Below are 14,685 nucleotides of genomic sequence, written 5' to 3' on the forward strand. Positions count from 1 at the left end.
CCGCCGAGGAGACCCCGCGGGCGGGAGGCAGCGCCGGGCCCCGAGGAAGGACGAGGGAAGGCCCCCCCGGGCGCGCTGCCGCTGCCCATTAACCATGGTAATGCCTTCTGCTTTGCTATCCTTTCCCCAGCACCTGCCCAGCGCGGAGCCGTCGGGGGGCGGCGGGGCCTCGTGCGGGGCTCGGACTGCCCCGCCGTTCTGCCGGGACCGCGGGCGGTGAAGCGGGGGTCGCTGCCCAGAGCGGAGCCGAACCGGGGCTGAGTGTTGTGCTCCCCTCCTCCGTTCCTCGGTGCTCCCGCATCCGCCCTCCCCGCGAGAGGGAGCGGAGCTGTTACGGGCTGCGGGTCCGGGTGTTCTGACCCCGCTCCTTCCCGATGGGGGGAGAGGAGAGGCTGTGCAGTCGCCCCGTGGCTTTGGGCACGAGTTAACCAACCTTACTGCACCAAAACACCGCTGCCCAGCCCGTCTCGTCAGGATAAACCACCGCTAAAAGTTATGGGTGTTTGGGGAGAAATATCAATCTCTATTTAACAGCACTTTGGCTTATTAAAATGGAAATGGCTTTGCAAATGTAAATCTTCTTGTGCTCCCTAATGCCTTTTGTTTCACTCCCCTGCAGCTGGAGGAGGGAAGGGGGCTTACTGGGCCCCTTTTGGTTTCTCCCCGCTCCCCACTCTGACCTCAGCCCTCTGCCCGAGCACAGAGCTCTGCACTGAGCTCACCCCAAGGCCTCTCCCGTGATGAAGTGCTCAGTGACACTTAACAAAACATTTCTGGACATTGTAGGCCAAAACGCCCCTTGGCACAGCCCGAGCTGCATCCTGTGTCTCCATCTATCAGCCAATATTTTTCCCCAAGATGTTGTCCCCACAGCTTTAGGAAGGTCTGTGCATTTTCAGCCCATTTCCAGGAAAGTGGCTTGCTTTATTCCATTGATCCATCCACAGGCAAGCCCCTTTGGTTGGGTTTTGTTGGGGTGAGGAGGAAGGTTCTCCTCTTTCTTCTCACTGTAGGGCCATCCCCTCTGTCAGACACCCTGTTGTCCGCTGTGCAGTGAGTCCAGGTTTCTTCCCCAGCACCTTCCCCATCCCAGACAGAGGGACAGCATGAGGTCAGGGCTCCCTTCCTGCTGCCCCAGGAAGGATGTTGGTCCACACAGCACCAATCTGCCCCTATATCTGCAACCCCTGCTCTGGGGCTCAGCTCCAGCATTGACTGTGCCTGGACCCAGAGCCGTGAGAAGGGCATTGCCTGCTCGCTGCCAAGCTGAGTATGCGTGCTTGTTGTGCTCTCTCCACATCTCTTCCTCTTGCTGTTGCAGTTCTCTGCTCCGCAGCCATGTGCACATTCACCCTTACTCTCCCTGTGTTGCAGCTGAGGCTTGAGATGAACGCTTGGATCACTTTCTCCCATGCACTGCTGTGTCCACGAGCTCTATGCAATTAATGTCTTTGCAAAACTGGGGAAGCAAAGTCAGCAGGGTGATCTGATGCATGGCCCAAACCCTATTCTTTTGCCCATTTGGAAAGCTGTGCTTTGTTGGGGTGAGGCTGTGACCGGGCAACGCTCTTTGCAGAAAACCCTCCAATGATTAATTTGGAGTTTGTCATATCCAGCAAAGCGTCTGAACCCAAACACCCCATCCATCTCCAGCTGCTTGTCCTTCCTCCTCTCTTCCAAACGCTGCATTCCTGGGAGCTGCTGAGCACACATCTCTGCTTGGACTCCGCTTAACCCCTCGGCTGCTGCAGGGCCGCTTTCCCCATTGGGGTAGCACTATGTGGGGTGCAGTGGGGGTGTGGGTTGCAGTAGTGTGATGTGGGCTCTGAGGGGTTGGGTGACGGCACCGTGCTGCGGGGCCGCTCTCCCAGCAGCGCTGCTTTCCTCCCGCAGGACGCGCAGTCCCTGGACGCAGCGGTGCAGGGTGCCCTCCGCGCCCTCTATCCGCCCTTCGAAGCCACGGCCCCGACGGTGCTGGGCCAGGTGTTCCGCCTGCTGGAAAGCAGCTACCAGGGCGACGGGCTCCGCTGCCTGCTGGACTTCCTCATCCCTGCCAAGCGCCTCTTCGAGCACGTGCGGCGGGCGGCCTGTGTAAGCCGGCGAGCTGCCCCGTGCTTTGCTACCCCGTGCCCCGTTGTGCCCTAAAGCGTGATGCCCTGCACGGCCGTGCCCTGCCCTGGGCTGCAAATCCCATCCCTGTCCCCGTGCCCCATGCTGTGGTGCACCCAGCTCCCCAGGACTGCCTGTCTTGCACTGTCCCCGTGATGCTGCGTTCCCGTGTCACCTCACTGTGTCACCACGGGGGAAGCACCCAGCCCCCTGGGAATGGCTGCAGCCTCAGCGCGGGTTCGTGGGTGGGATCTGCCAGGAAGCACAAGAGCTGCAGAGGCTCCTGCTGATGCCCTGCATTCTCCCTCCCTTGCAGGCTCCCTACTCCAACTGCATCTTCCTGCACGAGGGCTGGCCCTTGTGTCTGCACGAGAAGGTGGTGGTGCACCTGGCACCGCTCAACCCGCTGCTGCTGCGTGCTGGGGACTTCTACCTGCAGGCAGAGCCCTGCCAGGAGCACACAGCACGCATTGCCCTCAAGCACCTCTCACCGGATCTGCACAGCGTGCAGGAGACGCCCGTCCCTGAGGCCGCCTACGCACTGCTCTTCACCAACGAGTGGCTGGAGGAGATTAATTGCAACTATGCAGGGTCCCCCCTGCACACCTGCTTGGTGGCCACCGAGAACGGCATCACTCCGTTGCCATGGAGCAAGATTGCCACGCCAGAGTTTGTTGACAAGCCCAAGGCTGGACCCAGCGGCACACCCATGGCTGCACCAGGTGGCCCCAATCCGGAGCCAGCGGCACCGACTGAGCCAGCGGCACCGATCACACCCACACCCCATGGCACAGCAGAGAGCTCAGCGCCCTACAGCAACATCACTGACATCGTCCTGGGCTGCAGGGACAGCTGGAAGCCAAACCGAGGGAGGTACCCGGGGCTGATCAAGGTGGAGCAGGCAGGGTTGTGGCAGAAGCCGACCACGCTGGCCGTGCCCAGCCTGCAGGAGATCATCAGCCAGAACCTGGAGGGGGAGTACGTGGAGCTGCTGCAGCTCTCCCAGCAGGACCTGGGCCTCCTGGCCACGTCCCGCTCTGCAGCGGCACAGCCCTGGGTGGGCTCCTGGCCCTACAGGGGAGTCCCGAGCTCCCAGGAGGGTCCCTGCACCCCGTGCCAGAGGAGGAGGCTGAGCGGGGAGCCTGGGCAGCACGGCCTGCGCTGCCGGCACCGCAACTCCTACCTTGCCGCCCTGCAGAACCCAGTGAGCTTTGGCCCCACGCTGATGGCGGCCATCCTGGAGGAGCCCGACAGCCCCGCGCCCCTACCTGAGCCCTCTGCACCGGGTGGGAGCAGGGCTGGCACCCCCTGCCCCCGCAGGGCCCGTACCAGGGGGTCAGGAGGGCAGGCGGTGGGGCAGCGCAGCCCCCGGCTCCCCACGGCCCCCACTCGCTCGGAGGCAGCGGGCTCCGGCCACAAGTTCTCCTTCCTGAAGGGCCCTCGGCTTGGGGACGGCGCGGGCAGCCAGCACGAGGGCGGCTGGAGGAAGGTGTCTGCCATTTACTCACCCAGGATGGGCAGAGCCAAGCCGGCTGGGAAAGGTGATGACCGCGCGGGGATGCTGGGTGCTGCATTTCTCTGCCCCATAGTATTCTCCAGCCCCTCTCCTCTGTCCCCATGGGCAGGTGCGGATGTGGCAGCCACAGCCCCTGCAGAGGAACGGTCCCCGCAGAGCATCACCAGCCAGAACGGCCCCTCCGTGCCATGGCAGGAGCTGCACGCCGGCCTGCTGCACTCGGGCATCGTCTGCCTGCCAGGTACAGGGGAAAGAAACCTTCTGCTGGGATGGGGTTCAAGGGGAGGTTGCAGGGCTTTGCCCCCAAGCAAAAGCTCCCACCTAGGAAATTTCCCTTCGTCTGGGCAAAAAAAATCAGGCAGTGTGCTCCAAGCAGCTGACACGGCTCCCAGCTGCACGCAGCCCTCCCACACCATTCCTCACAAATGAAGCTTTTCAGCTTCTAGCTGCCAAATGGCGAACATTTGGATCCTTCCTTTTCCCAAGAACTGAAAAACTGTGGCAAAAACATCCTTGTTTTTTTGGGGGGGAACCATCCTCAGCATCCGAACCATGGCATTTCCAGGGCTAGTGACCGTGCGACAGCCTTCGGGGGCTGGCACAGCCGTCGCTGCCCCTCCAGGGGTTCAGGCACAACCAGAATCAGTCAGGTCTTGTGCAAAATGCCAACATGGGCTGTTCGGAGCCCCCTGGGCCGGCTGGGCGGGGAGGGGGGGTCACTCTCCTGCTTCAACTCCACAGGTGGCACCGACAAGCTGGGCAGGGCCCTTCTGCAGGTGACCACCAGCAGCAGCGCCTGGGGAGCCGCGTGGTGCTCGGCTGCCGAGCTGGTGAGGCTGCTCCTCTGCCTCTGCTCCCTCCCCAGGTAAGGGCCAGGAGGACCTGAGGGGCCCCTCTGGTGACCTCCATCCTGCATGCACCGTTTGGGCACATCCCATTTGCACCGTATGGGCACATCCCACACGCTCCTTGCCATGTCCACACTCCCCACCACAGCCCTCCCGGGGCTGGGGGTGCAGGCCCTGTGCCCCTGCCCAGCACTGGCAGTGCCAGCCCGTGCTGTGCTGAGCTGGCTTACCCATGGGGGACAGGCGCTGCTGTAGCTCCCAGCAGGTCAAGTCCTGGGGAGCACCCTCTGCTGACCCGTGTGATTTGCCTCCTTGTCACTGTGCTGTGTTCCCGTGTGCCAGGAAGGATGCAAAGGACAGTGGGCTGACAGCTGTGGTGGATGCCAGGAAGCAGCCTCCCTCTCCCATCCTGTACTCCGCTCTCCGCTCGGTCCAGGTACGCCGGGGCCGTGCTGCAGGTGCCGGCTGTGTGCCCACAGCCCCTGTCCCATGGTAGCTGCAGTGCCAGCCCTACTGAGAGCCACATCCCATCCCCCCAGCTCAGAGCAGCCCCACTGGCAGCCCAGCCCTGAGATGCCTGAGGCTGTGCTTTGATCTCACTCACAGATTTTCCCCGTAAGCGCCATGGTGTGGGTTTACTGGGACAGATATAAGCATCCCGCAGCATCATTTATTTAGAAAAATCACATCTCTTACTGCCTTCTCATCCCCAGATTCCTACAGGACTGGCAACACTCAAACAACCGCCCCTTTGTTCCCAAAGTTGCTGCTCAGCCTCTAATTCTGGGCACGTCCGCAGTGGCGCGGACAGTCCCTGACCAGGCACAGAGATCCCATTTCCCCTGAGCAGAGCTCCCTATGCAGAGAAGTGGCACTGGTGTGAGGGAGGGGGCTTGTTCACAGGCCGCTTTCCATGGGTTCCTTCTGCCAGGGGAGCTGCTTTGTGAGTGGGGGCAGTGATATGGGGACTGGCTTCCATTTCCTATGCCAGCGAGCTCGGGGCCCTTTTCCCTTCATTACCCATGACTGTGGCCGACTTGGGTCTGATGGCCGTGGCAGCACGGCGGGGCATGCAGGGGGGACTGTCCTTCCTCCGCAGAGCATCTCTCCAGGCTGCATCCACACCGTGCTGCTGCTGGCTGAGAAGGAGCTGCCCTCCCCCCGCGAGAGGCTGCCCGGGCTGCAGGTGAGGGCTGTCTGCCCCATCCCCCTCCCCGTGTCCCTCTGTTCTATCCCATGGCAGCAGCACCCCGCATCCCATGGGGTGACAGCGGCCTCCCAGTTTGGAGCACCCTCCATCCCCTCACTGGGGATCCCGCTCCCCCCTTGGGAGCTCACCGCTGCCACGGCTCTGCCGGGCTGTGCCAAGGGCTGCCTGGTGCTTCCCCGTCACAGCCAGCAGCCGGACACAGGTGTCAGGGTGATAAATCTGAACCAGAAAGGGTTTATTGTTCATCTAGCGCTGCTCAGTGTAATTAATATCATGTGAAATATTGATGAGCCCAATCACCTCGCTTGGCTGTCGTAGCAGATTATTGCAGTCCCACTGATGTCCCGTGCATTCAAACACGGCGGAGCTGTAGTGGGACGCAGCCAAAGCTGCACTGCACGCTCAGCTCCACGGGTGCAGAGCCACAGGGGGATGAGAGCCATGGTCCCCAGCTCCAGGCTGCCTGCAGGGGACAGGACCCATGCAGTCCCACAGCACTCAGTAGCCCCATGCCCCGCAGGTGGAGACCCTGACATCGCTGAAGGCTCTGGGCCGCTTCGTTGACAGCTCCCAGGTGACGGCGGAGCTGGAGGGCACCTTCCCCTACTGCCACGGCGAGTGGGTGCAATTCTTCCAGGTGTCTGCGACCGCACCGTCAGCCACCTCCTCCCTCCCCGCGGTCCCCCTCGGTCCCCAAGGCGCAGAGCACAGAGCACCTTCCTGTCCCACCCCTGTCCCAAGGATAGGACAGCTTGCTGCTGGCCTCGCTCCTGCCGTCACTTCCCCATCCATCTCCACTCTCCCTTCCTCACTGGCTTTCACACGGTGTCCCCAAAGCATTCCCCACTCTGTCAGCTGCTCTGGCAGTGATCCTCCTGCTGCTGTCCCGCTGCAGCCCCTACTCCTGTCCCACTGCCCACACAGCCCCGCTCACCCCTGTGCTTCCCCGCAGAGGCTGCAGCCCTTCACCGCCAGCCTTGTGCGGTCATCGGAGCTGCTGCAGAGCTGCATCCAGGAGCTTCGGAGCACTGACGGTGCGGCAGGGACGCAGGTACCGGGGCTGTGCCCATCGCCATCCTTCATGGCACAGCCTGTGTTACCCATCCTGCAGCCCCTGCTGAGTGCTGTCCCCCGACAGGATGTGGCCACGTGCATCGAGAGGCACGAGGAGCTGATGCGCAGGGTGCTGAGCGACCCGCAGCTGGTGCGCCTGCAGCGCGAGGGGGGGGCTGTGCTGGCCCGGCTGCGCAGGGATGCTGCCCGGCTCCACACCTCACCGCATGTCAGGTACGGGGCAGAGGGGCTGGGACAACCTGCCCACCAGCAGCATCTCCCAGCACTGGCACCCACTGCCCGGCACCCTCCTGCCATGCCCACAGCCGGTGCCTGAGTGGCCCTGTGCTGGGGAAACGCAGGGCACCAGGCTCTGCGCTCTCAGCTCACAATGCCTGCAGCCATCCCATGGTCCTGTCTCAGGCAGAGCCACTAGATGGGGCCAAGCCCCGGTGCTGCTGCTGCACATGTCCAGCAGTGTCTCTCCCATCCAGCAGCGCCCATCGCATCCAGCGGTGCCGCATGCGCTCCCGATACAGGCACCCAGCCTTGCGCTGCCCACCGCTGACCTTAACCCTAACCCTAACCCCAAGCCCAACCCTAACCCCTCTCCCCACGCAGGGCCGGCATGGATGCGGCCGAGGCGCGGTACGCGCAGCTGGAGGAGGAGCTGCACCTCCTGGTGTCGCAGTCCAACAGCCGCCTGGAGCGGCTCGGCGCCCTGCAGAAGCTGCGGGAGCTGGAGGCCGAGCTGGGCGAGGTGGGTGCTGCAGCCGCCCCGCGCGTGGAGCTGTGGGAACACCGCCGAATTTTCAGCGTTTCCTCAGCTGCTGGTGATGGAGGAAACGCAGATAATGGCAGGATTGCCCGAGTTTGGTTTTTCATTGCACGTACTGTGCATAACTGGGTGGTGCAGGGAAGGGGAGGGCAGTGCCGGGGGCCATCCTGCTGACCCCCGCCCGCTCCCCACAGCTCCAGCACTGGCTGGATGGGGAGGGAGTGGCGCGGCTGCGTGAGATGGGAGCTGAGGAGTGGAGCCCTGACAGCTGCGAGAGGCCCGCGGAGCGCTGGAGCGAGTTCCTGCTGCAGGCAGCGGTACGTATGGCCACCGCCAATGTCACCTCCCAGCACACTGCACAGCGCTGGGCACAGACTTGAACGTGCAAAATCAGAGCAGGGTTCTGACACCCTTACAGAGTTTGGTGTACTCAGCCCAGCTCTCCCAGACTGGGAATGAGATCTCTGCGTAAAATGGGTTTCCTCCAGCCCAGGCCCGGCTGTTGCTCCCAGCTCTGCTGCCCTGGGGCTGCTCCTCGCTCCCTGCAGCAGTCGGGGCCTTTAATTTCTCACTCTGCACAGGGAAGAAGCAATACAGACCCACTCAGGGCAGTGCAGTCCATGTAGTGGAAAGCCAGGCCACGCAGAGCAGACATTTGCAGAATGCCCAATGCTTTGCTGCCTCTCACCTGCTCAGAACTTCCTCTCCGCATGCACTGAGCGCGCAGCTCTGGCTGCGGTGCAGAGCGCTCCGAGCTGAGAGCTGCACCCTGAGCCACCAGCACCGCTCCCAGCGCAGATCTCACTGCTGTGCTGTCCTGCAGGCCCGGCACCGGCACGGCCTGGAGCTGTGTCAGCAGGCAGACGAGCTGCAGGATTCCGTGTTCCCCGAGGCTGAGCCCTTGCAGGCGGCTGCAGCCTTGTTCCGGACGAAGCTGATGAGCTTCCAGCAGCGCGTGGAGCGGCGGCAGGCGGAGCTGGAAATGCTGCATGAGCTGCGCCGGTTCTCCAGCAAGGTGGGTGCACGGTGCCCCGGGGCACGCTGCAGGCAGGCAGCAGGACGCGCAGCACCGTGCCTTGTTGTGCAGATCACGTGCCTGAACGAGGGCTGCAGGCAGTGCTCGTCGCAGGCGAAGCACGGCGGGGTCCCCGCGGGGCGGCCCGAGGCTCTGCAGCGCCTGGAGAGCTCCTTCCAGAGGCTGTCGCTGGAGTTCTCCACGGAGAAGCTGCAGGAGATGCGGGCGCAGCTGCGGCAGATGCAGAGCAGCAGTGGGATGGGGGCCTGGACGGCAGCGTGGCACAAGTACCAGGAGACGCGGCAGAGCCTGGAGGCGATGCTGGCCGAGCTGTGGGAGGGGTCTGCAGCCACCACTCCTGGCCATGGGGCCATGCAGGCTTTGGGGCAGCCCTCGGCCGGCAGCACTCGTGGCCACACCACGGGCGTGGAGCAGCACGATGCAGCCCGCTCGCCTCCAAGCTCCCCGCGGCCGCGCTGCAGCTCCCTCCCGACGTGCGGCAGTGCAACCCCACCACGCACCAAGGGGAACCCACCCCAGCTCCGCAGCCCACCCCGCCGCGTGCCCCCCTCCCCGCCGCGTGCCCCCCTCTGCAGCAAGCCCCCAGCACACGGCTCAGCAGATCCGCGGGCCGATGCCGCCCAGTACTTCCAGGTCTCCAGCCACAGCAGCTTCTCCTCTGAGGACTCAGACACGCAGAACTCTGCTGAAGAAACCCCAGCGGGGATCCCGGCTGTGGCCCAGGACCTGGGGCTGCCTGGCAGCCCCGAAAAGCCCCCCCCGATCGTGTACCTGGAGAACCACCGTGCCACAGGGCTGGGCAGGGCAGACACCAAGTGAAGGTGACCCCTGTGCCCGGGCTGCGCTGTGGGAGCTCCATGTGTGGGGACGTGCCCTGCTTGGGGGTGAGATGTGGGCGCTGCTGCCCAGTGCTCAGAGACCATCGGTGTTTCAGTCTTTCAGCATTTAACACTCTGTGAAGTAGCCATAACCTGACTTACCGGCCCTCACTGGGTTCATCATTAATCTGCCAAGAGTGGCAATCCTCCTGCAAAGGACATTTATCAGTGCCAGGACCAGCGGGCACTGCCAGCAGCCCGTGTCCCAGCGATGAGCGCTACCACGGTGCCATCCCGGTGACACTGACAACAAGCGCTTTGTTCGGACGCACTCATTAACATGCCACTAATTATATTAATGCCAATAAAGCCCCTGGAGCAGTGGTCGTGGAGCACAGTGGGGAACTGTGTCCTGCTGGGTTCTGGGGTCCAGTGCTGCCGGGAGCCCCCACTGCACTGCAGGTGCCACGGCCCCAGTGCTGACCCTTCCAGCAGCTCGTGGTCGGACTCCTCAGCATAAAGGCCTGGGGCAGCTCACAGGTGTCCTCCCCCTGTTGTTAGGGTTGGGAGAATCAGCTCTGTCTGCGGCTCTCCCCCCGTCCCTCCCACTCCCTGGGCACGATCCCTCCCATCACCGTCCGATCCCCAGGACGTGGCCCTGCCTGCTCCATCCTGCAGTGCTGCATGGGACACATGGTGCAGGAGAGCAGGCGTGGCCGGGCCGGGGCGACCATGAGCTAACCAAGGGAGCTCTTGCAAAACGCAATATCTCACATAGAGACTGGTCCAGAAAAACACGGCCCCACTCCCAGCCGTCATACGGGCACGGCTCGAGGCCCCACACGGTGCAGCTCCCCAGCTTAAAGGGCACATGGTGCCCATCCCAGAGTTTGTAAGCATCAGTCATACCCCCTCCAGCCTTGTTTGTGCCAAAGTGAGCTGGTCCCCGGGAGTAGGTGCTGGCAGCACAGTGATCGGCCCCAGGACATCTCTTCAATCCGCTGACCCCAGCCCGACCCACCAACCCCACTCCCACCCACTCATTTCCCTGGTAGCATTTCTGTCGGTGCCTCCCTGCAATCCGGATAGCTGAGTCTATCCCATTCCTTTTGGCTTAAAGGGAATGACCCCGCAGAGGTGCGGGTGGGTCAGTGTGACCCGCTGGGGCAAGCCCAGCTGGTTTACTCTGTTTTCCAGTTATCCCCACGTCCAGAGTTGCACTGAGTTCCATTGATGCTGGGATGGCTCTTTGCCCTTCTCGCAGCACTGCCGCAGCCCCAGCGCTGCTGAGAGACAAAAACGCTCGTCGGTACCTTTGTCATTTTTAGGATGGATCGTTCTAATTAATTCCGGGCGCCTCCCAGCCCGGTGTGAATGGATGGCTGCAGCCACACCGGGTGGCAGCGGAGCGGGATCTCATTGGTGTCATCATAGAATTCAGATGAAATCTCCCCAGCGGCCACGAGTCCAACCCCGTCTCGACTGTGGGGTGCTCCACGCCGAGATGTTTCCCTGTGCTGTACCCACAGGTCACATGAGGGCAGCACCCGGGGTCCCTGGGGGGGCTGGGGGTCCCGGCTGCGCCGTGAGCTTTGGTGCTGCCCCACTGCCCAGCCCCAGCCTGGCGCACGCACTCTGGGTTTTCTGTGTTGTTTTGTAACTCAGAGCGGAGCAGCATTTCCCGTGGTAAAAGAGAATCCTCTCCCAAACCCGGCTAAAATCCCTTCCCAATAAAACAAACAATGGCTTTCCTGTTGTTCTCCCTTTTTTTCCAAAAGAAGAAAAAAAATAGTAATGGTATTTTGCAAACCCTGAGGTTAACTGATAACAGTTTGGAGAGCTTTCTGCTCCTCGGCAGAGGGAGAAGCATTCTCTCGTGATGCTCGGAGCTCCCTGCCCGCCCCCGCCCCGCTCCTCTGCGGGCATGGGGGGTGCATCCTCCCCAAAAGTGTTTTTGCAACATTCTGCACAAATTTTTCTTAGCTCCGCTGATCCTTCAGCACCTGATTTATGGCTCCGGGCCTGACCAATTAAGCTATAACCTTTCCAGAAAGGCAACTGCGGGAGTTAATCAATGTCTCTTTCCCACCCAGGAAATGGCAAAGCCATTTGTCAGGGGCTGCGGGGGGTCCCCAGGAGCCGCGCTCCCCGGTGGGGCCACAGCCCACCTGCACTGCTGGGTGGAATGCTTCCTTCTAAACCGAAGGAATAAATGAATGATGGGTGCAGAAGGAAGAGAACAGAGCGGGACAGCAGGGCTGGGCAGGCACTGAGACCCCCAGAGCTGGGCACAGGGCTCTGTGCCCCTGTTACAACAGCTCCTGGGTGCTCTTGAGCACAGGATGGGGACCTGGAGCAGCGCATGCCACCCCTGCCCAGACCTGTGCTCACTGTGCAGCCAAGGAGTGGGGCTTTGGTTTCTGCAGGTAAGCACCAACAGAGCCGTGGTGCCAGGGGGGCTGAGCTGCAGCGCTGCTCTGTGTGATGCCTTTGAGAGAGCAGAGATCCCTGAGCTGCATCATTGCCTCCAGGCTCCCGCTCCTGTCCTAAATCAGGACATACACAAAGGCAAAGAAATCCCTGACAGCGGGGGCAAAGATGGCTCCAAGCATGGAACATCAGTGCCCGGTACAGCCCCAGCCCAACCCCAGCTGACCTGCAGGCACAGGTTCCCCACCGGAGATGTGAGCGCATCGCTCATCCCAACATCTGGAAAATGCATCCCAGAGGTGCACAGGCACTGCCGCAAATCAAAGCTCTGAACGAGGAGCCAGGCCATCCTGATCCCTCCCGAAGACGCCTGTCAGAAACCACAGAGGTGTGGGATTACTGTGGAAACACGAAGGCACGGTGCGGGGAGTGGGGCTGGGGTTCTTCCAATGAGCTGCTTGGAAATGACACCTGGCAGCTGGAACTGGGCTGACCGCGGGTTGAAGCCGTTCAGCTCACAAGGAGAGAGCTGAGCCCTGCTCCACACCATGGGTACCCAATGCCACACGACCCAGGGGCACATCCCAGAGCTGTTGGAGCCCAGCGCTGGGCCCAGCTTGGAGCCCGGTGCTGGATAAAGCAAGGGGGGGCAGGGAGGGTTGGCTTCTCCTCATCTTAAATAGAAAACACCGGCTGGGCTGGAGAACAAAGGCCGTGAAATCACACATTCCTTCTGGAGCCTCCCTCAAGCCATGTGGCCGAGCACTTTGCCCCCAGGGCTTCCATGGAAGGCGCTTATCTGCTGCCTGGCTCTCCCCCTGGGGCCCCCATTCAGCTCTTCTTGGCAGTCCCCAGGAACAGATTCGTTCAGCTCAGCTTTTGCCTCTCCACCGCTGTCCTACACCGGAGCAGGGTGATACAGGGATGACACTGGGATGACACTGGGATGACACCAGGGTGACATCAGGGTGTCACCAGAGCACACCGCACCCTTCAGACCTGCCCCTCCCAGACCCCCAGGACAGCTCCCAGAGCCCCGTGGTGTCGGGGGGAGCTCGGGACACCCCCACCCACTTCTGCCCCCGCCTCAGCCACGCGGCGAGCACCCCAGGGCGGAGGCAGCCCAGCACAGGCAGAGCACTCAGAGGCAGCTGACGGCGTAGCTCAGGGCTCGGGGAAGACACTGTCTCTTTCAGGGTTTGTTTGCTCGCCTTACTCAGGATGTGCCGTGCGTGGGGCCGGGCGCTGCTCGCTGCACACCCAGCACAGCAAACAGCCGGGACACGGGCACAGCCCCTTTGAAGCTGCTCCAGCAGCGGGTGGGAGTGGGGCAGGCACAGCCCTCCGTGGAACACCTTGAGCATATGGGCTATTTTGGGCATCCGGCAGAGCAAACACCCTCTTAATGCATCCTTGTCTTACTAAGGAGAGTAAAAATAACACCATCAGCACGGCCACCTCCCACCTGCAGCATTTCCACCGTGGGGCAGACAGAACCCCTCCTGTGTGCGGGGGTAAATGGAGTGAGCACCGACTGCAAATGGGGGGATCCCTCCTTCAGGGATGCTGGGCCAGAGCTGTCTCCCAGTGCCCCATCGGGAGCTGTGACACAGCCACAGCCCGGGTACCACCACTGCTCTGTGCTTGGCCCAAAGGCCGTGCAGGAACCAGCTCTGTGCCACCAGCCCCAGCATCACAGCCACCGGGTGCACAGATCCCTGCTGGGCAGCTGGTCCTGAGATGGGACAGAGCTGAGCAAGAAAAATCTGTTTCAGATCACTTTGAGAAGACGGTGCCATGGCACGGCTGTTTGTCACGCACCAACCGGAGCAAATCAAACACATCCGAACGCTGCACCCTGGGCTGCAGAGTTTATCCAAAGTTCACACGTGGTGAGAAGGAAGCAAGGGCTTGTGTGGGCAGAGCTGAGCCTGCACCCTCGGGGTGAGCCTGGGTGCACTGGCACTGCACTGGCACGTGTCACCGCCGGCGGCAGAGGCTCTGGCACATTGGAAGTTTGTGCTGGGAGCGGGGTCAGCTCGGGACAAGCAAAACCCTGCTGCCAGCAAGGGCCCCAATGCCTACATCCCTGTAATGGGGAGAAGGGATCCAGTGCCTGGGAGCTGGCAGCCCCCACAGCCCCTACTGCCACGTGTCCATGGGAAGATCCAGCCCAGCGCTGCCCATGGGGCCGGCGCTGTGGGGACCAGAAGGATGGAGCGGGTTCCTTCCCCCTGCTGCCACCGCCACAGCCCCAGTGTGTGCACACAGGTGATGGAGAGATGCAGGGAGGCTTCGATTAAAGCCATCTGCCCGAGTTACCCCTCGGAGAGGGGAAGCGCTCGCTCAGATCCCCTCCCACCTCTGTCGCTGCTGCAGAACCGGCTGCGTGACGCAGAGCAAATCGGGGTCTCAGCGTTTCCGACGGGCTCGGGGTCTCCACGGTGCTGATAGGGTTGGGGTCTTGGCAGTGCCCATGGGGTCGGGGTCTGGCAGTTCTGATGGGGTTGGGGTATCGGCGGTGCCGACGGGGCCGCGGCAGCCTTGGGGCACACGGGGAGGGCCGCAGCCCCGCAATGCTGCTGGCGGGGGGCGGGTCGGGCGCCGTGGAGCTGCGGGTGCCCCCTCGGAGCCCTCCAGCGGGTTTTCCCTCTGCCATCGCGCGGGGCCGCGTCTACAGGAAGGGGGCTGCTGCGGCGGCTCCGAGGCGGCTGGGAATGGCCGCGTATGGAGATAAGGGAAGCAGGAGGGAAACTTTATAAGGAGAAAACATTCCCGAGCTGTTGGCACCGCGGCGGGGGCAGAGCAGCCCCTCTTCCCGCCCGCCTCGCCCCTTTCCGGAAAGCGCTGGGGCTGCGAGGAGGGACAGCTCCGGGGGTGGGGGGGG

General features: G+C 62.6%; 1 protein-coding gene across 1 annotated transcript; it reads left to right on the plus strand.

The window, feature by feature from the left end:
* On the plus strand, positions 1-11,085 carry KIAA1755 (KIAA1755 ortholog; the record flags this gene model as incomplete). The annotated part of the gene is given in 14 exon segments (XM_021416872.1): positions 1-97; positions 1,894-2,091; positions 2,426-3,650; positions 3,735-3,866; positions 4,367-4,490; positions 4,816-4,909; positions 5,573-5,659; positions 6,204-6,320; positions 6,636-6,734; positions 6,822-6,970; positions 7,358-7,496; positions 7,709-7,831; positions 8,338-8,529; positions 8,602-11,085. Coding segments are annotated over 14 exon segments (3,544 nt in total), but the record flags the coding sequence as incomplete, so codon positions are not given.

The sequence above is a fragment of the Numida meleagris genome, chromosome 19, assembly GCF_002078875.1.
Source record: "Numida meleagris isolate 19003 breed g44 Domestic line chromosome 19, NumMel1.0, whole genome shotgun sequence".
NCBI lineage: Eukaryota > Metazoa > Chordata > Aves > Galliformes > Numididae > Numida > Numida meleagris.